Source organism: Elgaria multicarinata, chromosome 3, assembly GCF_023053635.1.
Source record: "Elgaria multicarinata webbii isolate HBS135686 ecotype San Diego chromosome 3, rElgMul1.1.pri, whole genome shotgun sequence".
Classification (NCBI taxonomy): Eukaryota; Metazoa; Chordata; class Lepidosauria; order Squamata; family Anguidae; genus Elgaria; species Elgaria multicarinata.
Genome location: NC_086173.1, coordinates 6,833,599 through 6,859,474, shown reverse-complemented (window position 1 = coordinate 6,859,474; position 25,876 = coordinate 6,833,599). Strand labels below are relative to the sequence as shown.

The 25,876-nt window shown below is 46.7% G+C and overlaps 1 protein-coding gene across 4 annotated transcripts in view; it reads left to right on the top strand.

Annotated features, from left to right (window-relative positions):
- The window catches only part of PIP4K2C (phosphatidylinositol-5-phosphate 4-kinase type 2 gamma), a 43,705-nt gene extending 21,940 nt beyond the window's left edge, over positions 1-21,765 (top strand). For 3 of the 4 annotated variants that reach the window (XM_063119204.1, XM_063119207.1, XM_063119206.1), the window contains exons 6-10: positions 5,713-5,751; positions 7,104-7,217; positions 16,523-16,778; positions 17,930-18,033; positions 19,560-21,765. In XM_063119204.1, coding sequence (XP_062975274.1) covers positions 5,713-5,751; positions 7,104-7,217; positions 16,523-16,778; positions 17,930-18,033; positions 19,560-19,640 — 594 coding nt within the window. In that variant the 3' untranslated portion in view covers positions 19,641-21,765. The remainder of the gene's footprint in view (positions 1-5,712; positions 5,752-7,103; positions 7,218-16,522; positions 16,779-17,929; positions 18,034-19,559) is intronic. The other variant, XM_063119205.1, reaches the window with a different exon arrangement.
- Positions 21,766-25,876: the final 4,111 nt, after the last annotated feature.

Below are 25,876 nucleotides of genomic sequence, written 5' to 3'. Positions count from 1 at the left end.
GATGTTACTGAAAGTCTGGCTTGACAATCTTCAGTGCTATGGGCTTTTGTGTGGAAGGCTAATATGTCAGAATGACTTAGTGGGAGTGCTGGATCGCTGTGCCAGAGGCCTGGGGTGACATGGGGTGACGTCCCAGAGCCCCTACTCAGTGCCCTTACTTGGCGCATGTTTATTTTTGCGTTCAGAAGTTCCCGTCTTGCCCCCTGTGGCATGCCTAGCTCTCAGAAGAGGCTGATTTCCAGATCAAATGAATATCATTCCTCCGGCGCTACCATCTTGAGCTGCCTGAAGTTTTATATTTATTTATTTAAAACATTTCTTGGCCTCCTTTCAAGGCAGGAGCCCTCCAAGGCGGCTTACAGCAATGAAATACATAAAAACAGTTAAAAGATTAAAAGCATAAACGCAATAAAATAGCAATAAAAAGAACAATAAAGCCAGCAATAAAGCCAGCACCGACAACATTGACAGTGGCAGCAAGAGCAGCAGTCATATCATGAGACGGCCACGGTAAAATAACATGTTTTCATATTAAAATCCTGAAATGACGGAACATGGTGGACCTCCGATGGGAGCATGTTCCAAAGGTGTGGGGCTGCTGCAGAGAAGGCCCTCTCCCACGCGCTCACCCACCTAGTTGTTCCCACAGGTGGGCAGCTGTGAAGGGCCTCTCTTTCTAAGAGTTTTCCTTCTCTCCTATGACTGCCCACAATCCTTTGCTGCCCCTCGTGCCTAGAACTTCCTTGTAGTGCCAGTCACTCTTCAAATCCCAGCTCCAAACTCACCTCTTCTGTGGAGCCTTTGCCTTCACCCAGGGCCAGGGATCCCTGGCCCTCCCGATTGTTGTTCGGCTCCAATTCCCACCCCTTCAACTATTGGCCATTGCTGGCTGGGGCTGATGGGAGTTAAAATCCATTAATATCTTGAGGGCCACAAGTTCCCCTCTTCATAGTTCTTGTCCCCAACTGAAATGAAGCCAGATGCCACAGTCCTATGCATGTCTACTCACGAGTAAGTCCCATTGAGTTCAGCGAGGTTTACTCCAAGGTGACTATCTGACTGTAGCCTCTCTCTGGTGCTGTTCAGAAGATACTTTAAACCACGGCTTTAACCACCTTGGTTAAGCCAGAAAGCTGGGCCGTGTTCAGAAGACATCTTAAACCATGACTTTAACCACAGTGAGTAAGGCTTTTTGCTTTAGTCACCATGGTTAAAGCCATGGTTTAAGGTGTCTTCTGAACATAGCCTGGCTTTCTGGCTTAATCACCATGGTTAAAGCCGTGGTTTAAGGTGTCTTCTGAACAGGGCCTCTGTATGTATGTGTGTGTGCGTGAGAGAGATAGAGATAGATTGTGTTGGCTTACATTGGCTCCTCACATACCCTTCCCTCCCCAGGCATAGGATTGCACCCTTATTTAGACAGAAAAAAGTCCTACAACTCCCAGCATTCCCCAGCCAGCAAGCTAAATTTAGATAATAAGCTCCTTGAGGCAAAGACTGTCTCTTGCATACGTTATTTTGCAAACCACCATGTATTTTCTTGGCCCTTTCTAAACAGTGAAGAAGAATAAATAGGTTTTCCAAGGCAAGAATGCTTTGGTCTCCCCACACTTGTCGCCTCCAAGGTCGGAGATGACTCCTCGGTCTGTGCCAGGCAGAGAGTTTCCCTTTGAGCTTCCTCCAGCCATTTTTATCAAGCCCATTAAAATGTCTTTGGCTGGATTGTATCTCCCAAGAGGGGCTTCCAGTTCTGATTTGAAGATGGCAGGCGAGAGAGGATCCCCCCTTCCTCCCTTGGCAGTCTGCGAGCAACTCCTGCCGGCACTGCTACACCCAGAGCTGTTCACAGCCCTCCTTGGCTGCCTGCCCTGCAGAAAAACTGACAGACGCGTGAGCTTTATACTGAGGGTTAAACTGGTATAGGCACTTTCTGAGAGGCCTCTGCCTGTGCCAAGTTCCTTGCTTCCTCCTCCCTGCGTGTGGCTTGCTCTGCCCATTGAACCTCCCTTCCCCCTCTTGATATTGCAATGAAATCCCTCTTTCCTTGGGGAATTTGTTCAGTCCATGAATGATTTCAAATGCAAGGTCAGTGCTGTGTGTGTGTGTGTGTGTGTGCTGGCAAACTAAGCTAGGAAAATGAGACGGATCATGCCCGCCTCTGCACATCATTAAAGCTGACCCAAAGCAAATTCTCCCACAGCAAGGTTATATAGATCTTTTGTAGCGGAGTTAACTAGGTCCTTGTTCACAGTTACAAGTGTTTTAGGAGGTGAAGGCTGTGGGAGGAATTGTACTGCAATGAGGACTGCAGCGGAAACGCGGCTTGAGCAGGACAATCATGGCTAGCGTGCACATTAATAAAGGGATTTGGATATGATCTTAATCAACCTAGCAGCTGATGAAATGCTGCATCTGTTATGTTTTAACATTCTACATACTCTGAAATTACTGCCTTAAGATATAAATCCTCAATCAACCTATCCAGGAAGGGTGTGGAGGCAGAAAGAACATGCTGGATGGCTGTGTCAAAGATCCAGGATTTTGGCTTCTTTGCCCCGACTCCTTGTTTCTGATCCTTGACTCCTTCTTAAAATCAGTTCTGCAGTCATGAGGGTTAGAGCCTTTTTTTTTTTTTTTTTTTTTTTAAAAATGGAATCTGGGTTTCTTTCTCCTTCTTTAAAAGGCAACTCAGAGAAGTTGCCCCCCTCCTGCTCTAAAATATCATGGACATCAAAGTGTGTTCATATGGAAAAGAATGGAGTACATTTTCCCCTTCTATTCAATAACTTTTTCAAGAGGAATGGGCTGGCATCTCTCTGGGAAGGTTTAGCGATAGGGTGTCCTATTTAGGGGCAAGGGACTGGATTTAATCCGTTGGATCGCTTCCATCCTTGATGCCAAGATTCTGTTACTACTCACCACTTCTTCTGGGCCAGCAAAGTACAGAACATGGAATCAATGTAGCCCCCAGGCCCAGAGCGCTTAACGCCCTAAGTAAAAGGCGAATGCAGCAAATATCAGGGTAGGGTAAACGGGCAGCCTGGAGAAGGCGAGAGTGTGGGTGTTGAAACTCTTTTAGCCCATGGGCCAAATATAGTTTCGGAGAAGCTCCCAAGGTCCACATTCCAGTGTTGGGCGTGGCATAAGGCAAAAGGGAGCGTGGCCAAAATACAAAAGAGGCCAGGATATTTTAGTTTCAAGTTCTTACTGCCAGTAAGGAGAGGCATTTCAACATCTTAAAATGTAGGAGAAAAAAAAGCTGGGGAACCATTGTGGGAAAGGGGGGCACCCAGAGGGCTTCATTTGACCTCCCCCAAAGGGCCAGATTTGGCCTGCAGGTTGCCCACTCCAGCTTTAAAGTAATGAGATTTATTTATTTATTTATTTATTTAAGTATTTTTATGCCGCCATTCAGCCAAAAAAGGCTCTCATGGCGGCTTACAAAAGTATTTCTTGACATTGAGCAAAGACATAGATGATGGGGTGAGAAGGGAAGCCTGGAGAGAACCATAGAATCATAGAATAGTAGAGGTGGAAGGGGCCTAAAAGGCCATCGAGTCCCCTGCTCATTGCAGGAATCCACATTAAAGCATACCTATAGAGCATCTTGGGAGAACAGGAGCCAAGAGCAGTTGGGGCTCAGGGCTTCTGAGCTGGCGCTGACTGCCCCCTCCATGCTCAGACCTCACTGTATCGAGGGTGTTTTGCATGGAGAGACTTTTTTCTTAAAGACGGCACCAGGGTTGATGTGAAGCCAATCAGACTGCGGTACAACTCTTGCCTCCTGCATGCTGCCAATCAACAATTCCCTTCCTGACAGCTGAAGTCTTTTTTTTTAAAGAAAACCCAAACCCACTAGTCTCCAAACCAAGCTTTGGAGGCTTAATGGATGAGGCCTAGAACTCCCTGGATCGCCTTGGGCAAGTTACGCTTTCTCCCCCTCCTGTGAAGTGGAAAAAATAATTGCTTGCCTCGTAAGGGTAGAATGAGTAAGTGCTTATAATTAATGTGCGCAGGAAACGTGTGTCTGCTGTTTCATTGCAGACTCTTGCATTTCAGACGATGCCCTCAGCCTTTCTAGCAGGGGGAAGAGGCCGAAAGCCTTGTAAATGTCAGCCGGTGCCCTTGTGGTCGTGAGATGGTGGACAACATTATTCATTTAGTCTTGCTTTGCCCGTGGTGTGGGGCCCCTAGGTGCACGTTTTGGGCTGGAATTTGTAACAAGCTTGCCAATGGAAACAATGTTGACATTATTGTTTCTCTCTTTTTATCTGATCAAGACGAGCTTGTAGTGCCTAAAAATGCAACGTTTTTGCTCTTGTGGTATAGAAAGTCAGCTAAGTATATGCAGCGGTAAGGTACTGTGATAAGAGACTGCTGAATTTTAAGTACCACGTTTTCCGCCCGCATTGTGATAATCTTTGGGTTTTGGTCAAGTAGCGTTGATATTTATGTGAACACATTTGTTTAAGGAGGGCCCCACTTGCACATTCATATCGTAGGTTGGCAAGGCATCCTCTTTTACAAAGGACAGTCCTCTATTGGAAGGTGTCCTATATTTTGAAGGACTGTCCTTTCAAATTCCAGTTTAAAGATAACCGGGTCACAGTATGGGGCGATGTGCTGTATTTCTATTTAAATTATAATAATTATTTCTAAGTTTGCATGCATTCGTATATGCAAATGTTATGCAAATCACTGTCTCCTTTTGCCCTCTTGGTGGTGCATTTCCACTTTTTTGGCAATTCATGTGGTCTCCCTCTGTGTAATTCACCCCCACTCAAATTCAGAGCGTGTTCAGAGGAGGGCAACGAGGATGATCAGGGATCAGGAAACAAAGTTCTATGAGGAGAGACTGAAAGAACTGGGCATGTTTAGCCTGGAGAAGATTGAGGGGAGACATGATAGCACTCTTCGAATACTTGAAATATTGTCATGCAGAGGAGGGCCAGGATCTCTTCTCAATCATCCCAGAGTGCAGGACACAGAATAACGGGCTCAAGTTACAGGAAGCCAGATTCCAGCTGGACAGCAGGAAAACCTTCCTGACTGTTAGAGCAGTATTACAATGGAACCAATGCCCTACGGAGGTCATTGGCTCTCCCACGCTAGAGGCCTTCAAGAGGCAGCTGGACAACCATCTGTCAGGTATGCTTTAGGGTGGATTCCTTCATTGAGCAGGGGGTTGGACTTGATGGCCTTATAGGCCCCTTCCAACTCTGCTCTTCTATGATTCTAACTCCTGTCTAAGAGCTTTTCAGAGGCTGGACACCTGCTTTGATCCGCAAAAGACCAGCACTTCTCCTAGAAACCTCAGTTCTCAAATCACCTAGCCATCCAAGAATCCTGGCTCTCCTAGCTGTTCTTCCTCCTCTAATCCACTCTCTTGCTGAAGAATCCTAACTGTATCTGAACCAGCTTTATGGTTTCTGCCATAGAAATGCTATTGCTAGAATGTCCTAGGTAGCTGTCAGGAGCTCTCAAACACTTTCCTAAGATGTTCCAGGGACGCTCTTAGGAATTTAGGCTTCTAAAGCAGGAACCATAGAGTCTGTTTCTAGAGTGGTATTCCTTGTTATTTCTGGGGTGCTGCCCACAGGCTGCACTTTTTGCACACCTGGTTTATGGCTTGCCTTGAAAATGTTTTCTCTTTGTGTTTGTGATCTCAAGGTTGCTTCCCGGAACCTGATTTTTATGTTCCTGCTTTTTTAGGGCTCCCTGGTATCCCGCGAAGCCAGTGATAAAGAGAAGGTAATTGGAGATTATGGCTGTCTGTTGAGAGGTGTATTTTCTCTATGGTGATGTGGAGTGGCTTTTGGCTTGATGACTTAACCTGAGGTGACAGTATAGCTTCCTCTTGGCAAAAGGAAGGTTTATTTATATTTATTTACTGCATTTCTATACCACCCAATAGCCGAAGCTCCCTGGGCGGTTCACAAAAACTAAAACCATTCAAAGTATAAAACAAACAGTATAAAAACATGATATAAAATACACATCAAAAACATACCATACATGATTAAAACATCTTTAAAACACCCTAAAAACATTCTAAAATTTCACTTTTATTTCATTTATATACCGCCCAATAGCTGAAGCTCTCTGGCCAGTTATTTGGCATGGCATAAGAGTAGATGTAAAGACTTGATCATTATTATTATTTTAAAAAAAGCAGGGGCATCTATGTATTGATATTGCATCCCAGGCAATATTTAGCATGGGCTTGTTCTAGTCTGACTAGAGCAGACTAGAAACATTAGACCTGGGAAGAAATGGAGAATATACCTTAAATTAGGAGCAAAATTGGGCATGCCAGCTTGCAGAACACATTTGCGGAATGAAATGTTTTTGTTGCCATCAAAAAGATAGGGTGTCAGAAGTGTAAAACCAAGAGAAGAGGGACAGTAGCTCCATATTGGAGCACCTGCTTTGCATGCAAATTGGCCCAGGTTCAGTTCATGGCATTTCCAGTTAATGGGATCAGATCCGGGTAACGGGAAAGATTTTCTGCCTGAGAGTCTCTGCCAGAGAAGGCAGTACTGGGCTAGATGGACCAATAGTCTGATTGGGGATCAGGCAGTTTCCTATGTACCTTAAAAAAAAAAAACCTGTAGAAATTAAATGTTATAGACGCAACTCTGTATGTGGTTCTGCGAGAGCACAGAAGCAATATGGCACTGGGCAATCCATCCAGCTGCTTGAGATTCTTTTGAGACCGCAATCAAGAGGGGCTTTGCTTTGTGATGTTCTCTTGGGCAGGAGTCAGGGTGGGGACTGCTCTCACAAGCGATCTTGCTGCCCCCTCCACACTTCACTCTCCGAAAGAGTGGAACAGGAGTTGTTTTAGTGTTCCAAGTATTTATATGCCACCCTATAACCACGTTCTCCGGGTGGCTTACAAGGAGATAAAAACAAATTCTAAAATACATACAGGCAGCCATCCGTGTGAAAACTATCTTGGTTCCTCAGGGACTGTGTCATCACTCCTTGTTTGATGCCTCTGCTCCTGCCATCCAAGTCCGAATTTGGCAAGCATTTGTCCGGACTCTTGTCTCACTTGCCCCCCCCCCTTTCATCCAAAATACGTGTTCGTTCTTTTCTAGGGCAAGGAACTGCCGACCCTGAAAGACATTGACTTTTTAAACGTGAACCAGAAAGTGTACATCAGTGAAGAGGCCAAGAAAGACTTCATGGAGAAGTTAAAGCGAGATGTGGAGGTACTGTGGCTCTCTGGACCTAGGCCTGATTTAGAAACCAGGACTTTTGCAGGAACTGTACAGCTATGCTTTTGAATGGGCCATCTTTTGAACAATCTCTCCTAATGACAAGCTTATTCTAAAGCCAGTGGAGTTCTAGTGAGCTTTGCCATACTGGTATCAAGGAGCAAAAATGACTGTATATAGGGTTGTTCTCTCCCCTAGGAGTTGTGTGTGGATATTTGTTGAGGTGAAGTAAAAGCCTTGCCATTGCGCGCACTCTAGCAGCCCTCAGCGAGCCCTTGTCCACTTTGCTCCTCTGTCTCTGAACAGGGTTCCATGTTGTGCTGGTGTTATGGGCTCACCTATAGGGTTCCTCACTCCTGAACCACTGGGGCAACATGAGGAGCCCTGAGGCTCATGGGAAGAGCAGCTGCTTCTTGCGCCAATGTTGCCCCTGTGGAGACTGGGGCAATGTGGAGATGAGCTGCAGCATTGGTGTATGTTATTACCTCAGTGGCACAGGGAGCAGTGGGGCTGCGGGGCCTCCCTTATCACCTGCTTAACATGAGGCACCTCCCGCTGACAGCTCCACCGTCACCGCTTCTCCTTCCTACCTCACTGTGGCCCCCAAATCCTTCCCTGCATTCATGATTTACGGTTCTGCTTCCTTTCACAGTGTGGTTCTTGAGATGACCGTCTTCTCATCCCAGGCTCCCTCGGGGTGGGTTTAGTTGGTTTTATTTACTGCTGCTTGCAGTTAATGATCCAGTCCTCTGAAATCATCAGTCAGAGAGCTGCCGGCTAGTATTTTTTTTTCTTTTATCACAATCAGGAAGTATCCTTTAACAGGTGGAAATCTTATGCTATGGTGCCGTGATTGACAGGCAGACAAGTTGCCAACGATTCACATGGATCCGTTTTTGAGTCCCAGCACGTAGCTGGGGAGGAGAAAGGAGCAGGCCAGGACATGGCATTCTTAAACTCTGTACTGAAGGATTTTGTGGTAGAGTTACAGTCAGTTTGTAGGAATGTGCTCTGGCTTTTAACAACTGGGAATAACTGCTCCTGAACAGGCATAGTTTCTGAGGGATGTGGACCAATTACAAGCAGATTTGGATTTTGGGGGTTGTGAGGCTGGCTCCAGAAGACGATTGGTTGGGTAATTTGCCAAGACTAACAAAATTAGCAAAGGGGCCATGGCCCCAAGAGTGCCACCATTCTCACTTTGCATAGAGCTCCCCAGAAGGTCAGTGGGAGAGCAAGAATACTCTGTTAGCACCAACAACACACAAAGACTCCTAAAATCCTGGAGCAAAATCTGCAGAAGGCAAAGAGAATTGCTTCCAAAAATTGCTTCTGGGCTGGTGTGGCACTCTTGTCCCTGGCGGTTTTTCACACCATCAGAGGCTCAATTAAAAAAAAAATCTAGTTGGGATTTTTAAAAAGACTTTCCCCACCAGCATCTGAATCAGCCAGCCATGTGGGGGTGAAAGAATAGAAATGGCTTTCGACTCTTTCCTATGGTGACTGAGTTCATATTGGGTTGTGTATAAGTGTCCATAATTTGAGAGGTGAGATGCAATCTTCTCTCCAGGACTGAGCTTAGAGGAGGCCAGTTTGCAACAGAACCCAGCTCTGCATAGTGCCTATTGTCCAGCAGCAGTGACATCCCAAACCTACCTTTTTCTCTGGAGTGATTTTCCAACTTAAAACTCCCTGCAGTGGTTGGCTTAAAAAATCAAGGCGCCGAGTGAATCTACAATTGCATAATTGTACAAGCATTGCTTTAAATAATAATAATAAAGGTGTCTGTGCCACGACACAGGCTCTGAACACGAGACCTCACGTCTGCCACCACTTCTTATGAGGCAACACAGGCTCTGAACACCAGACCCGGCCGAGGCTACTCCCTGCTCAAGCCAAGCACCACCGTTTGATACGCCTGAGGCAAGGGATAAAGCCCACCTTCCTCCAAACTATGTGGAGAAAGGGGTTTAAAATGGAGAAGGATTTAATATATATAATAATGCACTGTGAGTTATATCTGCTTAGGTGAATGATTGTCAGAGTGGGTGCTGAATGATGTAAACTTAAGATGATAAATGCCAAACAGACACGTGGGATTTTTGTGGTAGTTTTAAAACAAACAATCAAAATTTATTTTTAAAAGTTCATAAGCTTTGTTTCAAATAACAACATTTATAAAACCTTTTTGAAACCTTCTATACAATCCTGTCACTCTCACATTCGCGCTTTCCTTTCTCTCACACAATCACTCTTGAACTTTCTTTATTCTCAGTATTGATTAATATACTTCCACTACGTGCACACCACACTCTAAAGACACCACTCACTACACTGACTCTCAAATTTCCCAAAACTAAAGTACCATAAATACAGAGAGCACGACAGACTCTAAGAGTCCCTAACAAGTCTCCCTGGAAAGAACTCTCCATCCCCTCAGTCATTCCCTTATATATCACTCCTCCTCCCCTCCCAAGACATTCTAACTCTGCCCACTCAGGCCAACATTCTACAAACCACGGACTTACAAACTGCAGGCATACCTTTGGGAATTGACTTGTGGGGTGTAACGCCACAGTCTGGCCCTAAAAAAATCAAGGAAGAAGCAAAAATGAAGATTAAATAGGGATGGCAAGTAGGTTTGTTTGCAGGGCAAAGATGTAGGGAAGTCCCCGGGAGAGTTAAAAGCCCACAACAAGTCCTGTGTTCAGATAGTCTTTCTATTCAGGCAGTCTCTTTATGCACTCTTATTCTGCTGCATCTTTTCTTTTTCTTTTTACTGTTTTTCAGCCTCCAGGCAAAGCTGCCATCATGGCTGTATAACTTTTGCAACCTTACCTTTGAAGGCTAGAAACTTTAAAAAATATATAACAATCCTGCGATCCGAATACCCGCCCGAGCCCAGGGACTTCTGGATGGCACATTCCGCCCCAACCCCATTTGCCGTAACGAGACGAGAATGAGGTTGGCTTGCTGGATTCGGGGTGGGGGGGGAACCGCTCGCAGCCGGTATCTCATCAGCGATTATATTTCCTCGGGGACTGAGTCTGCAGAATTGGAAATGCTTCTGCAGTGCGAGGTTCACCCTATTAGCCTTAATGACTGTTAATAGCATGTGATGGTGGGGGAGGGGGTGACTGCAGATGCTCACAGTCTTAATTGCTAGCCCAGTACACTGTGCAGCCTTTTTTGACTTCATCAGCTGAATCTCTCCCAAACATTCCAAGGTGGGTTTTTTGGGTCTTTTTCTTTTCTCAAACTGCCCCCCCCCCAAAAAAAATATCTCCATACTGCTACTGAAATCAAGCGAGTTTCCTTGATTTCACAGAATGCGAAGCTTTTTGCATGCAGGCATCAAAGTCGCCTGGTGGCAGCCTCTAGGAAAACTCAGTCTGAGATCTGGCCCCAGCTCATGTCTGCACTTCTGCTAGCTTCTGTGCAAAAGCATCTGCTTGGGCTGCATTTGCAGGAACAAAAGCATCATTGGGTTCTTCCATAGGGGCTGGCTGGAAGGGATGCCTTTGCTTTGGGATGGTGTGTTTTTCTCTCTTACACAGCCACTCGTTCTCTCTCTCTCTTTTCCTCTTCTTCCACAAAAAGAGAGGTTATACCAAAATTCTGGGATATTCTCTGTTTCCTAGAGAGGAGAGCTCATAGAGCAGCTTTCCCCAACCTGGTGCCCTGCAAATGTTTTGCATTTCAACTTCCCATCAGGGCCAGACAGCATGGCCAGTGGCCAGGAATGCTGGGAGTTGTAGTCCAAAACATCTGGAGGGTGCCAGGTTGGGGAAGGGTGTATTAGAAGCTATGTGAGCCTCCAGTGATAACCACAGATAGGAATGGGGTCAACCTTTCCCAACCTGGGTACCCTCCAGATGTGTTGGGGAATGATGGGAGTTGCAGTCTAACACATCTGGCACCGGGTTGGGGAAAGGTTGCACTGGGTGGTCTCTCAGCCTCTCATTTGCAGTGTAGTGGTTAGAATGTTGGACAGGGAGAGCCATTGTGGTGTAGTGGCTAGAGCGTGGGACTGGGAGTCGGGAGATCCAGGTTCTAGTCCCTACTCAGCCATGGAAGCCCATTGGGTGACTTTGGGCCAGTCACAGACTCTCAGCCCAACATACCTCACAGGGTTGTTGTTGCGAGAATAAAATGGAGAAGAGGAGGATTATGTATGCTTCCTTGGAGGAAAAAAGATGGGATAAAAGCGCAATCAATAAATATAATGGTGGTAATAACAGCCTACTCTTATCGTATAATAGGCCCCTTATTTTTTATTTGTTTGCTGCCTTTTCCTCCGAGGAACTCAAGGTGTTATACATGGTTCTTCCCTTACCCCTGCCCCTCTTTTTATGCGCCTGTGAGGTAGGTTGGGTTGAGAGATATGAGCGTTTGTCCCAAGATCACCCAGTGAGCTTCATGGCTGTGTGGGGATTTGAACCCTGGTCTCTCCAGCCCTAGTCCAGCACATTTAATGCTACACCACACTGGCTCTCAGCCTTGTGGCACTGTTGTAAGAATTACTGACATCGTATGTGCAACACTTTGAACACTTTAAATGTGGAGTATAAAGTATTAAGAATATTTATGATGATTCATAAATAAATTTCCTTTTCATGATTGATGCAGAGAAGGGAATGCATGGAGTGGAGCAGAGCCCTATTCTTTTAACGTTCACACGGAGCAGGACTTCAGGAGTATTATTTTATTGTACTTAAAATTAAAATTATCCTGACCTTCCTTTCCAAGAAGCTCAGGATGACATACATAGTCCCTCCCTTCCTCATTTTATCCTCCCAAGAACCCTGTGAGGTAGGCTAGGCTGTGGGGATTCAGGAGGGGGAGAGAGAGAGAAGCTAGTAAATGGCTAGCCAGTGAGCTTCATGGGTACAGGAGGTTGGGATTCGAACTCTGGGTCTGCCCCGCCCTAATCTAACACTCTTAAGCACTATATCACAAGAGTTGCTGTAATATTTTGGCTAAGAGAGAGTTGCAAGCCAGGAAGCCCCGGGTTCAAAGTCCCAGCTATAAGCTCTGTGTCTTGCTGAAGGCCACCCAGTGTCTCACAGCCTGAGCCCCAAACCTGTAATATGGCCTCAGTTAGGGTGATGCTGTGAGTATTATTGAAATAATGACATGACGTGTTTTGAACACTGTATAGTGAGGAGTAGGGCAACTTGTGGCAGGCAGATATCAGACTGCAGTTCCCATCTTCCCTGACTATAGTCCCTTCTGGCTGGGGCTGATGGGAGTTGGAGTCGGGCAACTTCTGGAGGACCACAGATCCCCCACGCCTGCACTGTATAAATGCAAAATATATTAGCGTGTGTAAATACTTTTCTGTGGGAAGGAATCCCTCCTCCTTCCAAGCGTTAACTTCTCTCTTGGCAAGAAGGCCGTACACATTTTATGAAAACGAGGCGAGCATTCCTGTGAGCGTGGGCCTTGGATCCTAAAGCAAAGCTGGCCAGATTCGTGAGCCGCATTTTGGGGCTTGGTGTGTGTGTGTGTGTGTGTTGTGTGCTGCTTCCTCGTCTCTTGGTTCTGCCATTGCACGACGCCTGCAACTGCCAGCATGCCAGTACCCAGTTTGCAATGACGGGAGGGCTCATGGTGGAAAACCTGGACCTCCTAGCAGGGGAAAGAAAATGCTTGATTACGAAAGGGTTCTTCAGTCAAGCAAGCGGAGTCGGAACAGGGACCCAAGCCTGGGAGTTGAAGTTGGATGCCTTCCAGTTAGAAATGAGGTACACAGCTTTGAGCAGCCAAGGCAATTAATCATGGGTTTCGGTTGCCAAGAGGCGGGTGGTTCCCTCCTCTGCCCCAGCACGTGCCGCCTTCAGATTAAAACTGGAGTCCCTTTTGAAGACCAGGAAACTGCCTTTATTAATTCTTAATGAATCTAGGGTAAATGCCGCCCTCTGGTTCTTGCTGTCACCATCGCTAGATGAATTTCCACACAGAAGATAATTTGAAACTGTTTAGTTAACCCTTTGCATGGCTTCCCTGGTGGTGGGGCGAATCTACTCTTTTGATTGTTAATTAGCTAGCAAGCCAACCCACGCTAAGCCCTTAAGTTCCCCAATGAGTGGCCACACACCTCTCTGTTAGGTGGTTAAGTTCCATTTGGGAGGTTCAGCTTCCTTCATTGGCTTCCAATTCACTCCAGAATCCAATATAAACTTCTCCTGCTGACCTTCAAAGCTCTTCACGGTCTAGCTCCTGCCTATCTCTCCTCTCTCATCTCACACTATCGCCCCGCTCGTGCTCTCCGCTCCTCTGATGCCATGCTTCTCGCCTGCCCAAGGACCTCCACTTCCCTTACTCGGCTTCGTCCTTTTTCTTCTGCTGCCCCTTACGCCTGGAACGCTCTTCCAGAACACTTGAGAACTACAAACTACAAACTCAATCACTGCTTTTAAAACTCAGCTAAAAACTTTTCTTTTCCCTATAGCCTTCAAATATTGAGTTTGTTCTGACTCTATACTGTTAGCTTCTCCCTACCCGGTGCCTGTTTACACTTCCCTGTGCCTGTTTGCATTCTCTTTCCCTCCTTATTGTTTACTACAACTTTGTTAGATTGTAAGCCTATGCGGCAGGGTCTTGCTATTTACTGTGTTATCTGTACAGCACCATGCACATTGATGGTGCTATATAAATAAATAATAATAATAATAATAATAACCAAAGGGTGCCCTCCAGATGTTTTGCACTGTAACTCCCATCAGCCCCTACCAGAGTGGGCAGGGATGATGGGAGATGTAGTCTGATGCATCTGGAGGGCACTCTTTCTAACTAGTAGGAAAAGTCAAGGCAAGGAAAGTGATTGTGATCCCTTTTCACTGTGCTGTTCTGGATTGTAGCATTTCAGACTGCAGGGGATGTTGGTGTGCCGACATACTTTTGGACGTGTCCCTGTTACACAAAAATGGTAAAAACAAAACAAAAAAAAATCCTCTTAGCATTGTAAGCTAACCTTTTTCCCTTTGATGTTCCGGTTCATCACATGGAGGCACGTTTATGTTTCTTCACATAAGGGAGTAATAAAACAAATCTTCCTCACACATTCATACTCGCACACACACACACACACACATGATTCACCAACCACAAAGGTGCAGAATTTCAGGTCTGGGGGCCGAAACCAGCACCCCAGGGTTCCCCAGATAGCTGTACCGGGTTTTCCTGACCAGTGATGTTTCGGTGGTTCCCTGGCTTTTGTGCAATCCCCCCCCCTTTTTAAAAAGTTTGAAATGCCTCTCCTAAGGCTTTGTTTTATATTTATTTTATGTATTTATTGCATTTATGCCCTGCCTTTCCCCCTCCTTAAGGAACCTAAGGCAGCGTACGTAACCCTCTTCTCCATTTTATCCTTGTTACTGGCAGTAAGAGCTGTAAACTGAAATATGCTGGTATTTTTGACTCCACCCCTTTTGCCTTTGACCCCACCTACCATTGGATGCCTCCCCCCCCCCCCACTCCCTGGGAGCATCTCCAAAATGGGGTTCGGCCCTTGGACTGAAAGAGGTTGAACACCCCTGACCTGCAGCCTGAAGTGGTACACAGCCCATCTATCAACCACTTGCATCTGTCCCTTCATTTTGTGCCATGTGTGGAAAAGAACCACTTCTCAGTCCAGAGTAAGGGGTGAATTTGATTCATCCCAGACTGGAGAAGGGCCTTGCGCAACGCTAGGCAACAGGGGGGGTTGACTGTGATCTAGACTTGCCTAGCTTGAGCAAGATGGTGGTATGCTGTGCCTTCAGGCCACATCACCGTCGTGGTGGAGTGGCTAGAGTATCAGACTAGGACTTGGGCAATCTGGGTTCAAATCTCCACTCATCCACAAAGCTGGGTGACGTTGGGCCAGTCACAATCTCTAAGCCTAACCTCACATTGGTTGCCTTTGACCATGTGTTTGCATAGCTGTACTGGCGACTTTAAAAGCTTTGTGTCAGAATCCCGAATCTGTAGCAACTCAGATGTAAGTTTGTAATTGTATATACAATGTATGGCTCATGGGGTACGGTAGGTAATTGACTCCATTTCTACACACACACAATTTTGCACCTGGCTCTGGTTAGTGGGCCTCATGTTTCTAGCAAAAAACACAGTACATACCACAAGGTTGAAGTTTGAGCACCTCTAACGCATGATGCTGACCAATAATCAGGCTAAGGAATTCCCACCCATCCCATTTTATTTCATTTCATTTATATCCTGGCTCTCCACCAGGAAATAGGGCTCAAGGCAGGTCACAATAGTAAAAAACAACAACTTTAAAATAAAAAGTGAATTAAAAGCAATGCTGGAGTGGGTGATGCATTGGGTTTGGAAAGGACTGGATCCAGGTTCAGATTCTTACTTAGCCCTGAAGCTCATTAAGTAGCCTTGGGAAAGTCACTTAATCCAACATGACCTGCCTCTCAAGTTTATTTTGAGCATAAACTGAAATGTGCTCTACTAACAGGGCTTTCTTTGAGCCAAGGCTCACTACAGCTTACCCTTGAATCCTCTAAAATCATATGAATAAAGTAATTATTTGTCCCCATATATCCAGGGGGACTTTGTTTTGAGGCATTCTTTTGCTGAAATATAATTTCACTGCCTTTAATCTTGAAAACTCTCTATAAATCTCCAAAGTTGGGAGTTCTCTATGGATGCCATTTTAGGCCACTACTACATAGATATGAAAGTGTTTACAAATTAAAGCATAGAACATGTGGGTTTCCCCCTGAAATGTTTAGATAAATCCACTTTTAGATAAATCCTAATAGACATTGGCTGGCTATGGGTTGGGTCCACACTTCATCATACTTAGACTAGAACCATGGGAATCAAGTTAGTCACAGTGAGACTTCACTGCTTTCTATAGGCCTACTGTAGGTATAGTTAAGTCTGGATCCCACCATGTATCACTTCCAATCTGGGAGCCCACCCTTGGACATTGGTGGAGCTGCTGAGATCTCACGGAAGACTAATGGTCAGAGCTACTACTTCATTGAAATGATTCCTGTTCCCCCCTACTCTCCATAACCATTAGGTAAATTGTTAGGATATTGACGAATGTTGAGCATTCTAAGTGTTCTGAATTTAAGGCAAAGGATCTAGCGATGGCAGAGTGGCTTTCTCCAACCTGTCCAGATGTGTTGTACTGCAATTCCCATAATTCGCAGCCAACATGGCTGAATAACTTTGTTTTACGGTATATGTGTGTGGAGCAGGGAGAGCACTTGTAATGACGATGACACAAGCCCATTAAGTTCCCAGCCAACTGCCAATTGTCTTCGTATGCTCAGTTCCTAGTGCAACTCAAGATTATGGACTACAGCTTGCTACTGGGGATCCATGATGTGCAGCGAGCTGAGCAGGAAGAAGAGGAGGACGTGAAAGAGGAAGAGGAGGATGGAGAGGGTGAGCCTGGGGCTGCAGCCTTGGTAGGCTCCTATGGAACTTCTCCGGAGGGCATCGGCAGCTATCTCAACTCCCACAGGCCCCTGGGGCCTGGCGACTTCGAGCCTTTCATTGACGTTTATGCCACCAAGAGTGCTGAAAGTAAGTTGCCCAGAGAATTTCCTCAGGGGTAGCCATGTTGGTCCCTCGAGGCAAAAGCAAGAGTCTTGTGGCATCTTAAAAGACTTAAGTGCAAAGGATCTAGGATCTTATTCTGGCATAAGCTTTTGTGGTGCAGAATCTGCTGTAAAATAGATTCTGGCTGACGCAATAGGCTCTGGCTTATTCCGTAATAAGCGTACTCATCTTTAATGTGCCACCAGATTCTTGGTTGTTGTTTTCAACAAGACAACGTTGTCTTTAATCAGGTTCTCCCCCTTTGCCTCACCCCCTTTGACTGCATTATGTTTGCGCCCCTGGCCATTTTTTTTTCTTTTACCCACAGCCAGCACTCTAGCCTGCTGTCTCTTCCAGAGATCTAGCAGGGATGGTGCGGAGAGTTATGTGGGGAAGAAAGCCTCTGAAATTGGAGGCAGGGCAGGGCTCAGTTATTGTTTCGTATGTATTTCTTGCAGTGCAACTATATTATCTCGCCTCTGACATAGAATTCAGCAACCTGAAGATTCCCATCCTTCACCCACCCCTCAAAAAAAAGGTAGCTTTTGAGGGGTGTGCACAAAAGCTAATATCTGATGGAATCTGAGATATCAAACAGGTTTAAGAAAGATCTTCAGGAAGAAACTTTCTTTTTCTTTTTTTTTGCCATTCACAGGAACCATTTGACCCATAAGTGGGCCTTGTTGCGACCCTGAAGAGTGGTAGACAAGTGCCTTGTTGCAGACTCTAGCTGCTTCAAGCCAGGCCCTCAGGATATCCCCAGATGCCCTGTTGCTAATCTTTCCCACCTCTCTGAAGCCACCTTTTTGAGCCTTTCTTAAACTTGCATTCTAAAATAAGCAAATACGTGCATTTGCTCAATCCGATTGCAGATTTGGGTCTATCTTGGTGCAAAATGTGGATTATTGGAGGAAGGGTGGTGCAGAATATGCATAGCCCTGGGTGTAATTTGATCAGAGTTGCGATATCAGCTTCTGGGAGAGGAGTGAGATTTGATAGCCAGGATCCTGTCATTTACTCTCTACTTGTTAATATTTTCTGTATGCTGCCTCTGGTTTCTTCATCTCTAAAATGGAGGTTGCATTGGGTATGAGGATCACCCACATCCTTCACTGACTCTCTTTTAACATTTCCAGATAGCCCTCAGAAGGAGGTTTATTTCATGGGACTCATTGACATCCTCACACAGTATGATGCCAAAAAGAAGGCTGCCCATGCAGCTAAAACAGTCAAGCACGGGGTGAGTCTGGCTGCATCTTCTTTTATGACAGCAGCATAGGAATGCTGTTCTTCAGTAGATGGCCTGCAGCTAGCCTCTGACCTTGTTTGCAGATAACGCTAACCCGTTGTTTATTTAACCCATGGTTTACTGCCCTAACCAGGGTTTGGCAGACAATTAAACAAACTGTGGTTTGTTTTCTTAATCCCTGGGTTGTTTCCCTCCTCCTTTGCATGCTCTCTCCCTGCATCCCAAATGCCTTTGTGCTGCTGTAGTACGGGCACGTAGAGCAGCTGCGTTTTCGGACCTCTCTTGAACGCTGCCTCTGTAGCCTGGTGAACCAATTTTGGGTTCACAGCTAACAGCAACCCATGATTTAAACAACCCAGAGTTCACAATCCAATAACAAACCATGGGTTTTCTTTCTGGGTTGTGAGTGGTTAACAAACCATGGTTTGTTAGCACCTTCACACATCACGACAACCCAGAATTCAACAACTCAGTCCGTAGGCTCGTGTTATGTGCGAACCAGGCTTCTGTCTTCGCCCTCCATGCCCACTGCTTCTGCACTTTTTCTGCTGTTGACAGTGGCTGCTGTTGTCCTACTCTGACAGCCCCCTTTCCTTTTCACACGAGTTCAGTGTGGTCACTGTGAGCAGTAGTCGGTACAGTTGAATGGGTCTTGGGTGGCCAATCTAAGGGTGGTCCTGCCTGACTTCGTTAAATAATCACACTGGAACAGAGAAGGCATAACTGCAGCCTATCCTGTAGGTTGCCTGCCTCTGGCCTTCCACTTTATTCTTGAGCAACAAGTCTGCGGATCCTGATGTGAATTTAAGACAGGGATTTCAGCACAACAGTCAAATTCTGTTTTGGAAAAGCTCTTTATTTATTTATTTAAAACATTTCTTGACCGCCTTTCAAGGCAGAAGCCCTCACAAGGCGGCTTACAACAATAAAATACATTAAAAACAGTTTAAAACATTAAAAGCCATTAAAAATGTACACAGTAAAATAGTGGTTAAAACAATAAGAACTAACATAAAATCATCAAGAACAACAATGGCAATAGCAGCAAAACAGTACTCATCATGAGAAGGTCACGGTAAAAGCGTGCGAGGATGGTGCATGGCGGACCTCCGATGGGAGTTTGTTCCATAGGTGTGGGGCCTCTGCTGAAAAGGCCCTCTCTTGTGTGGACACCCACCTAATTTCTCTCACAAGTGGGCAAACGAGAAGGGCCTCTCTTTCTGATCTTAAAGTGGGTTGTATTCCAGTGGTAGAGAAAATTTCCCATATGCCAGCCTATTTTAGCTTACAGCTCTTTCTGCCAATAACTAAGTCTTAGGAGAGGCATTCCAACCTTTTAGAACAGGGGGAAACCGGGGTAGGCGATGTGGCCATCTGGGCAACCCGGGAGAACCATATTCAGACCCCAGGTGGGCTGGATTCGGCCTGCAGGCCTCGTTTCCGCATCCCCGCTTTACAGTGACTATGAAGAAGGGCGTAATTTCTGGCACTTGTTGACACTTTGTCTTCCCCTACAGGCTGGTGCAGAGATCTCCACGGTGCATCCCGAACAATATGCCAAGCGCTTTCTGGACTTTGTCACTAATATATTTGCTTAGCAGTTGTGCAGTACGTGTTGTCGGCCAAAGCTTAAGATCAAAGGCTTTCCTGCCCACCCACTCCTTGTAGTTCCCCCTTACCCCGCCTCCAATTCTCTGTCAGAGGGCTGGTTTCCCCCTTTGCTGTTTGGGTTAGCAGGAGAGTCGGGTTCACGTCAGCCAAGAGCCCCGTCGTGGCTTGTCTGGGGGATGGCTGCTGAATCAAGTGCCTTAACTTTGACCTTCGGTCAGGATGAACAACAGTCCAGAGTATCAAAGCAGCGGCTTAATAGCTGCTTTTGGAGGCAATGGGAGGTTGGGGGGGGGGGGGGAAGCTGGCTTGGCGTATTCATCCCAGCATTGCCCTCCTCTGTCCCTTAAACTGTACCAGCAGTACACCAGTGGGCGACTGGTTGGAGGGTTAAATTGTATTTTTTTTTATCCCGAGAGAGAATAATATGCAATAAGAATTTAGCCTTGTGCCTTGGAAGAAGGGGGTTGAGTGGCATCTTCCCCACTGACACAGTCAATTTCCTCTGAGGGTGACTGATTGTGTATATATTAATCTACCCTGTGCTATACAGTGGTATTGCCTATTGGTTTCCAAGCCCCTTCCCCGTGCTGATTCTTTACCTCTTTCCCCCAGCCCCTGCTGGAAGATTGCACTGTGCGCCAGCGATTTTGGCCCTTTCTGGCACTCTTGTCAATAGTAAGAGACCTACCCAGCTAAGGGAACATCCGAAGAGCCTAGTAATGCACTCCAGTCCCTGTGGGGCTCTTTCTGTCTAGCCTTGCAGCCTCTTCAAAACCTTATTACCTAAGTTCTGCTCCCTATGATAGAGCCCCTTCCAGGGCCCAGGTGATGTTTTTCCTCAGTCCCTCCTCAGATGGAGCATGGGCACCAATTCTGTGGTTGGGATCTCCCTTGGGGATTAGGGATCGCCCCGCCCAGGTGGCACCTTCCCCAGAGTCTCTGATGCACTTGAGGGACTTGCTGAGCCTCCCATGGCAGAGGGAGAGAAACTGGAATATTCTCACCCTGGTGTAATGCTCCCAACTTCCGTCACTCCAGCGGGCACCTCGCTGGGTCGAGTAGCTTTACTCCATAGCAAGGCAGTGTCTTTCCATGATGCAGCCCTCGCCTCACCAAAGGACAGTTCCTCCAATGCCAAAGCCTCTGGGAAATGCTGAGCTGGAAAGACCTGCCCTCAGGTTTAGGTGGGAATTAGACCAGGGATGGCCATTTTAGCTTAGCTTTGGGGAACAGGGAGATGTGGGAATGCCATGCCCAAGACTGGGATGTTTTCAGAAGGTGTGTTTTTGTGTAAAGGATTTTAGATCCAGGGTGGGCCACTTGTAGCCCTCCAGATGTTTGGGCCTATAGCTCCCGTCAGCCCTAGCCAGCATAGTCAATGGTGAGGGCTGATGAGTGTTGTAGGCCACAATATGTGGAGGGCCGCAAGTGGCCCACCCCTATACTAGATCATTCCTGTTTCTTTCATATGCGATACATCAAAGTAACAAGCCATTCTGTGGTAAGAAAAGTCAGTCTGTCTGTCAACTGCTGTTTGCAGGAGCTTTCTGTGGGGGAAGTCGATATAAGCTCAGGAGCTGTGAGGTGTCATAAAGAGAACCTCTCTCTGCAACAGTAGCCACGAATTCAGCAGAGCAGGACTACTCAGAGACATACACACACCCCACTCCATGACAAACACATATGAGCATCTTGAGGGGGACCGGCAAAAGGAACTGGATGGATGAAGTAATCACAAGCCAGTCACACTTAACGGCCTGGCACACTGACTTCGCATTCCGGGGTAACTACTCTCTTAATAAGAGGAGAGGCTCTTGGCAGTTTCTGACAGTGGCTCTGTTCTGCAAAAGCCCCCCATTTTGTTTTTGGCCTGAAACGCAGGGTTCGTAGCATCATGCTCTTCTCTCAGTCTTCTCCCCACTGCTCCACTAGTGGTGGTGTTAGGACTGATGCCATTCCTCCTCTTGATGCAATAAAGCCTGTGCCATGGACCTGTGCTTGTGCCCAGGGGTTGCACTCCTTCCAGCCCCTTTCGGTGTTTCTTAATTGTATAAGACGTTGTGTATTTCCAGTTTACTCTTGTATCGATAGAAATAAATTATTGAACCAGAACATTGTCTGCATGTAAAAACTCCTGGCTCTGCCTGAGCTGCTGCCGTTGGATTCTGCTACTCCAGTGGTATGGATGAAAAGAGCCCGATGTCTTCAAGTGGAAGAACAAGGGACTCTCCTATCCTGTTATCAGCTCTTTGGGATAAAAACGGTGCCCTAGCATCAAAAAATAATGCTTGCAAATCACTACATTGTATGTGTTTCATATTGAGATGTCAAGGGTGGAGATTCTGGAACAGCCTGGTATCCTCTAGATGTGTTGGATTACAACTCCAGTCATCCCCAGCCAGCAAGGTATGGTAGTTGTAGTCCACAGCATTGAGAAAACACCAGGCTTTCTTTCTGGGTCAAGAACATGGCGGTGCTGTTCAAGTTAACCACAACAGGTAGCCAGAGTTAATTTCACAAATAAGTGCAGGCTAGAATTCTGTCTGGCTGCTGTGCCTTCTATATTGGGGCATTCCCTCTGTTCTCCAATTCCATCTGGCTTTGCTTATTCAGTATAAAGGGGAAGGTGATATACTCATTATTTGGGAATTATTTGCTGCTTAATGGTCAAGGCTTGACATCCCCCCAAACCATAACAAGAGCCTTGCTGGATCAGATCAAAGGCCTCTCTAGTCCAGTTATTCTGTTCACACAGCAGCCAACCAACTCCCTCTAGGAAGTAGGCCATGAATACATTCGTAACCCTCCCAAAACTGGCGTACACAGGCACAGTGCCTTTGATACTGGAGGTAGTATACAGCCATCCCTGCCTTTCCCGTGCCATTGAAAATTGATTTGGAGAGTCTGCCCTTGATAACCAGCTACCCTCCATCTTCCAAATGGTGTCCCATTGTGTCCGCTCACACTCTACAATTTTGTATTGATAAATCCAGATTGGCTAGCAACCCTTATCTACTACTGTTGCTAAAGCAGATTAGAATCAACATGTGCACAGACCTGTATTCAAAAGGATGGAGAACACTTTGACCTCATGGTACTTTGAGTGTGTAGCAGGTGTGTAGATTGGGCAGTGGGTCCATTTCAACTGTTGGCTGAAAATACTGTTGCGGAAGTCTTTGCAAAACTTTCTAAATGCCGCACTTCCATGGAACACCAGAAATGCCGTTGGTTCAGAACAGTGCAGCCTGATATTTTGTGGCAGGCCTAAATCTGTTGGACTGGGGCTGCACCCTTACATGCCCTTGGTTCTGGCTCTTTCATGTACAGTGCAGCCAATATTTAGCCATTCAGAAAATTAGTACTGTAAGCATGAGAGCTATGTAGTAGTGAAGAGCATGAGCCAAGAATTCTCTGGATTCAGGTCTTGCCCCTGTTCTATGAACTTGCCAGCTGGCCTTGAGCAAGCCACTACTAGGTCCATTTGTGATATGGGGATAATGCTAACTTTCCTTTATGGCAAGAGATGGCAGGGTTTACTTTGTGTTCCATTAGAACCCTGAGGTGCAAAACAGTACCTGGAGAAAGAGCCATTTACCTACTGAACCCCATGATCTTGGGTGACTTTACACACACACACCTACACCCGAGATACTACAGGTCAAGGATTACAACAATCTAATTTAGACTTTAAAATTATCCACTGGGAACTGGATACCCTTGCTGACTTACTGTAGATTACCCAGAGATCTGCCAGGAGATTCCAATCTACTTCTGGCCATTCTTTATGGAAAGGATGTAAAGATGATGGAGATAAGTTGTGCGAAGAGCTCTGGGTGCTTTTAAAGCTTCCATCATACCTGCCCTTGGCAAATGAGTAAGTCACATTGATTACAGCGTGATTTAATTCTGAGCAAGCATGCCTAAGACGAGGCTGCGTGCCTATCCTTTATATGACAGCAAGTCCCACCATGGTCAGTGGAACGGGCTCCCAGCTAAAATATACATGGGAGCACACGGCTTTACAGAGGTAATCAGCTCTGTTGAACTTTATTATTATTATTATTATTATTATTATTATTTATTTATATAGCACCATCGATGTACATGGTGCTGTACAGATAACACAGTAAATAGCAAGACCCTGCCGCATAGGCTTACAATCTAATAAAGTTGTAGTAAACAATAAGGAGGGAAAGAGAATGCAAACAGGCACAGGGAAGTGTAAACAGGCACCGGGAAGGGTGAAGCTAACAGTATAGAGTCAGAACAAACTCAAAGTTTAAAAGCTGTAGGGAAAAGAAAAGTTTTTAGCTGAGTTTTAAAAGCTGTGATTGAGTTGGTAGTTCTCAAGTGTTCTGGAAGAGCGTTCCAGGCATGAGGGGCAGCAGAGGAAAATGGATGAAGCCGAGCAAGGGAAGTAGAGGCCCTTGGGCAGGCGAGAAGCATGGCATCAGAGGAGCGGAGAGCACGAGCGGGGCAATAGTGTGAGATGAGAGAGGAGAGGTAGGCAGGAGCTAGACCGTGAAAAGCTTTGAAGGTCAACAGGAGAAGTTTATATTGGATTCTGGAGTGAATTGGGAGCCAATGAAGAGATTTCAGAAGCGGAGTGACATGGTCAGAGCGGCGGGCCAGGAAGATGATCTTAGCGGCAGAGTGGTGGACAGAGACCAGCGGACTGATGTGAGATGAGGGGAGGCCAGAGAGAAGGAGGTTGCAGTAGTCCAACCGAGAGATAACCAGTGCGTGAACGGGAGCCTGCGGATGGAGCTTCACGGCTCTTCTAGAAATGTTGACAGCCTAAGGCTTTGGAAGTTGCAGAACATACCCTGTTGAAGGTAGCAGGGCAGGCTGCCAACATTTCTAGAAGAGCCTCCACTACGCCCTTCATCATAAGGGTGGCTCCACTGGGCGCAGCACACTGGCATTTTGTGATCTGGAGAGACGATGACGTCACCTGCTGCCCCTCCTCAAGGCTGGCCTGTTCCCTCTAGGGTCGGCTGTAGTCCTTCACAGTGGCTTTGGGGAGGAGAGGTTTTCGCAGCCGCAGCAACAGATAGTTGTGAGCTTTCCCTATGGCGGGGCAGAGTATTTGGGGGCTGGGGGTAGTTTGTTCTTAAATGGGCACTGAAAGCCCATTAGCTGTACTCCTGGCAGATGAAAACTCCTAGTACGAATCAACACAGGCTGCTTGCTTTTGGGGTGGGGTGGTGGGGGGGGGAGAGACTGGCGTGACTATGGGACCGTCATACAGCCTGCATTTACCACCAACTACTAATTCAAGCAGGGCCTTTAATCCTAGGATGACCCTATGAAAAGGAGGACAGGGCTCCTGCATCTTTAACAGTTGCATAGAAAAGGGAATTTCAATAGTTGTCATTTGTATATATGGAGAACCTGGTGAAATTCCCTGTTCATCACAACCATTAAAGCTGCAGGAGCTATACTAGAGTGACCAGATTTAAAAGAGGGCAGCTTTAACTGTTGTGATGAAGAGAAAATTTTACCAGGTTCTCCATATATACAAATCACACCTGCTGAAATTCCCTTTTCAATACAACTCTTAAAGATACAGGAACCCTGTCCTCCTTTTCATAGGGTCACCCTATATAATGGACATTACAGAATGGGGTGGAGGGGGGGGTGGATGGCAGGCATTCCAGAAAAGTCTTCACGTCCTCCTTGCCCGCGCGCCGCGTGGGACTTACTCCCGAGTAAGCGTTCAGAGGGTCGGGCTGTCCCACTCCCTGGCTGTCCTCGGATCACGTCCCCTCCTCCGCGGAGCCCGGGGAGGGAGGGAGAGAGAGAGAGAGAACCAGGGGAGCAGTACCGCCTCTCCCCCGCCCCCGGCAAGGCGAGCACCCCGACGCCGTTCCGCCTTCGCCCACCACCTTCCTTGGGGCGCGCAGGCGGGCAGGGCGGCCTCTCGTTCGCGATCACGTCGAGCTGTTGCTATGGCTATGACCATCATGCCAGCAACAAGCGGCGCCACGTGACGCGCCCGGCGATGGCTGCTTGGCGGGGAGGGAGGCGGCGGCGGCGGCGGCGGCGGCGGTGATCATCGCAGCCCCGGCGGCGGAGGCAGAGGAGGAAGAAGAAGAAGAAGAAGAAGAAGCAGCAGCCCCACCGGCCGCGCCAAACGCGGGATCCTCAACGCCCCGCTCCCCTGATTCCCGCCCCCATCTTTTCTTTGGCAACGTCGTCTCTGCACGCAGCAGCAGCAGCA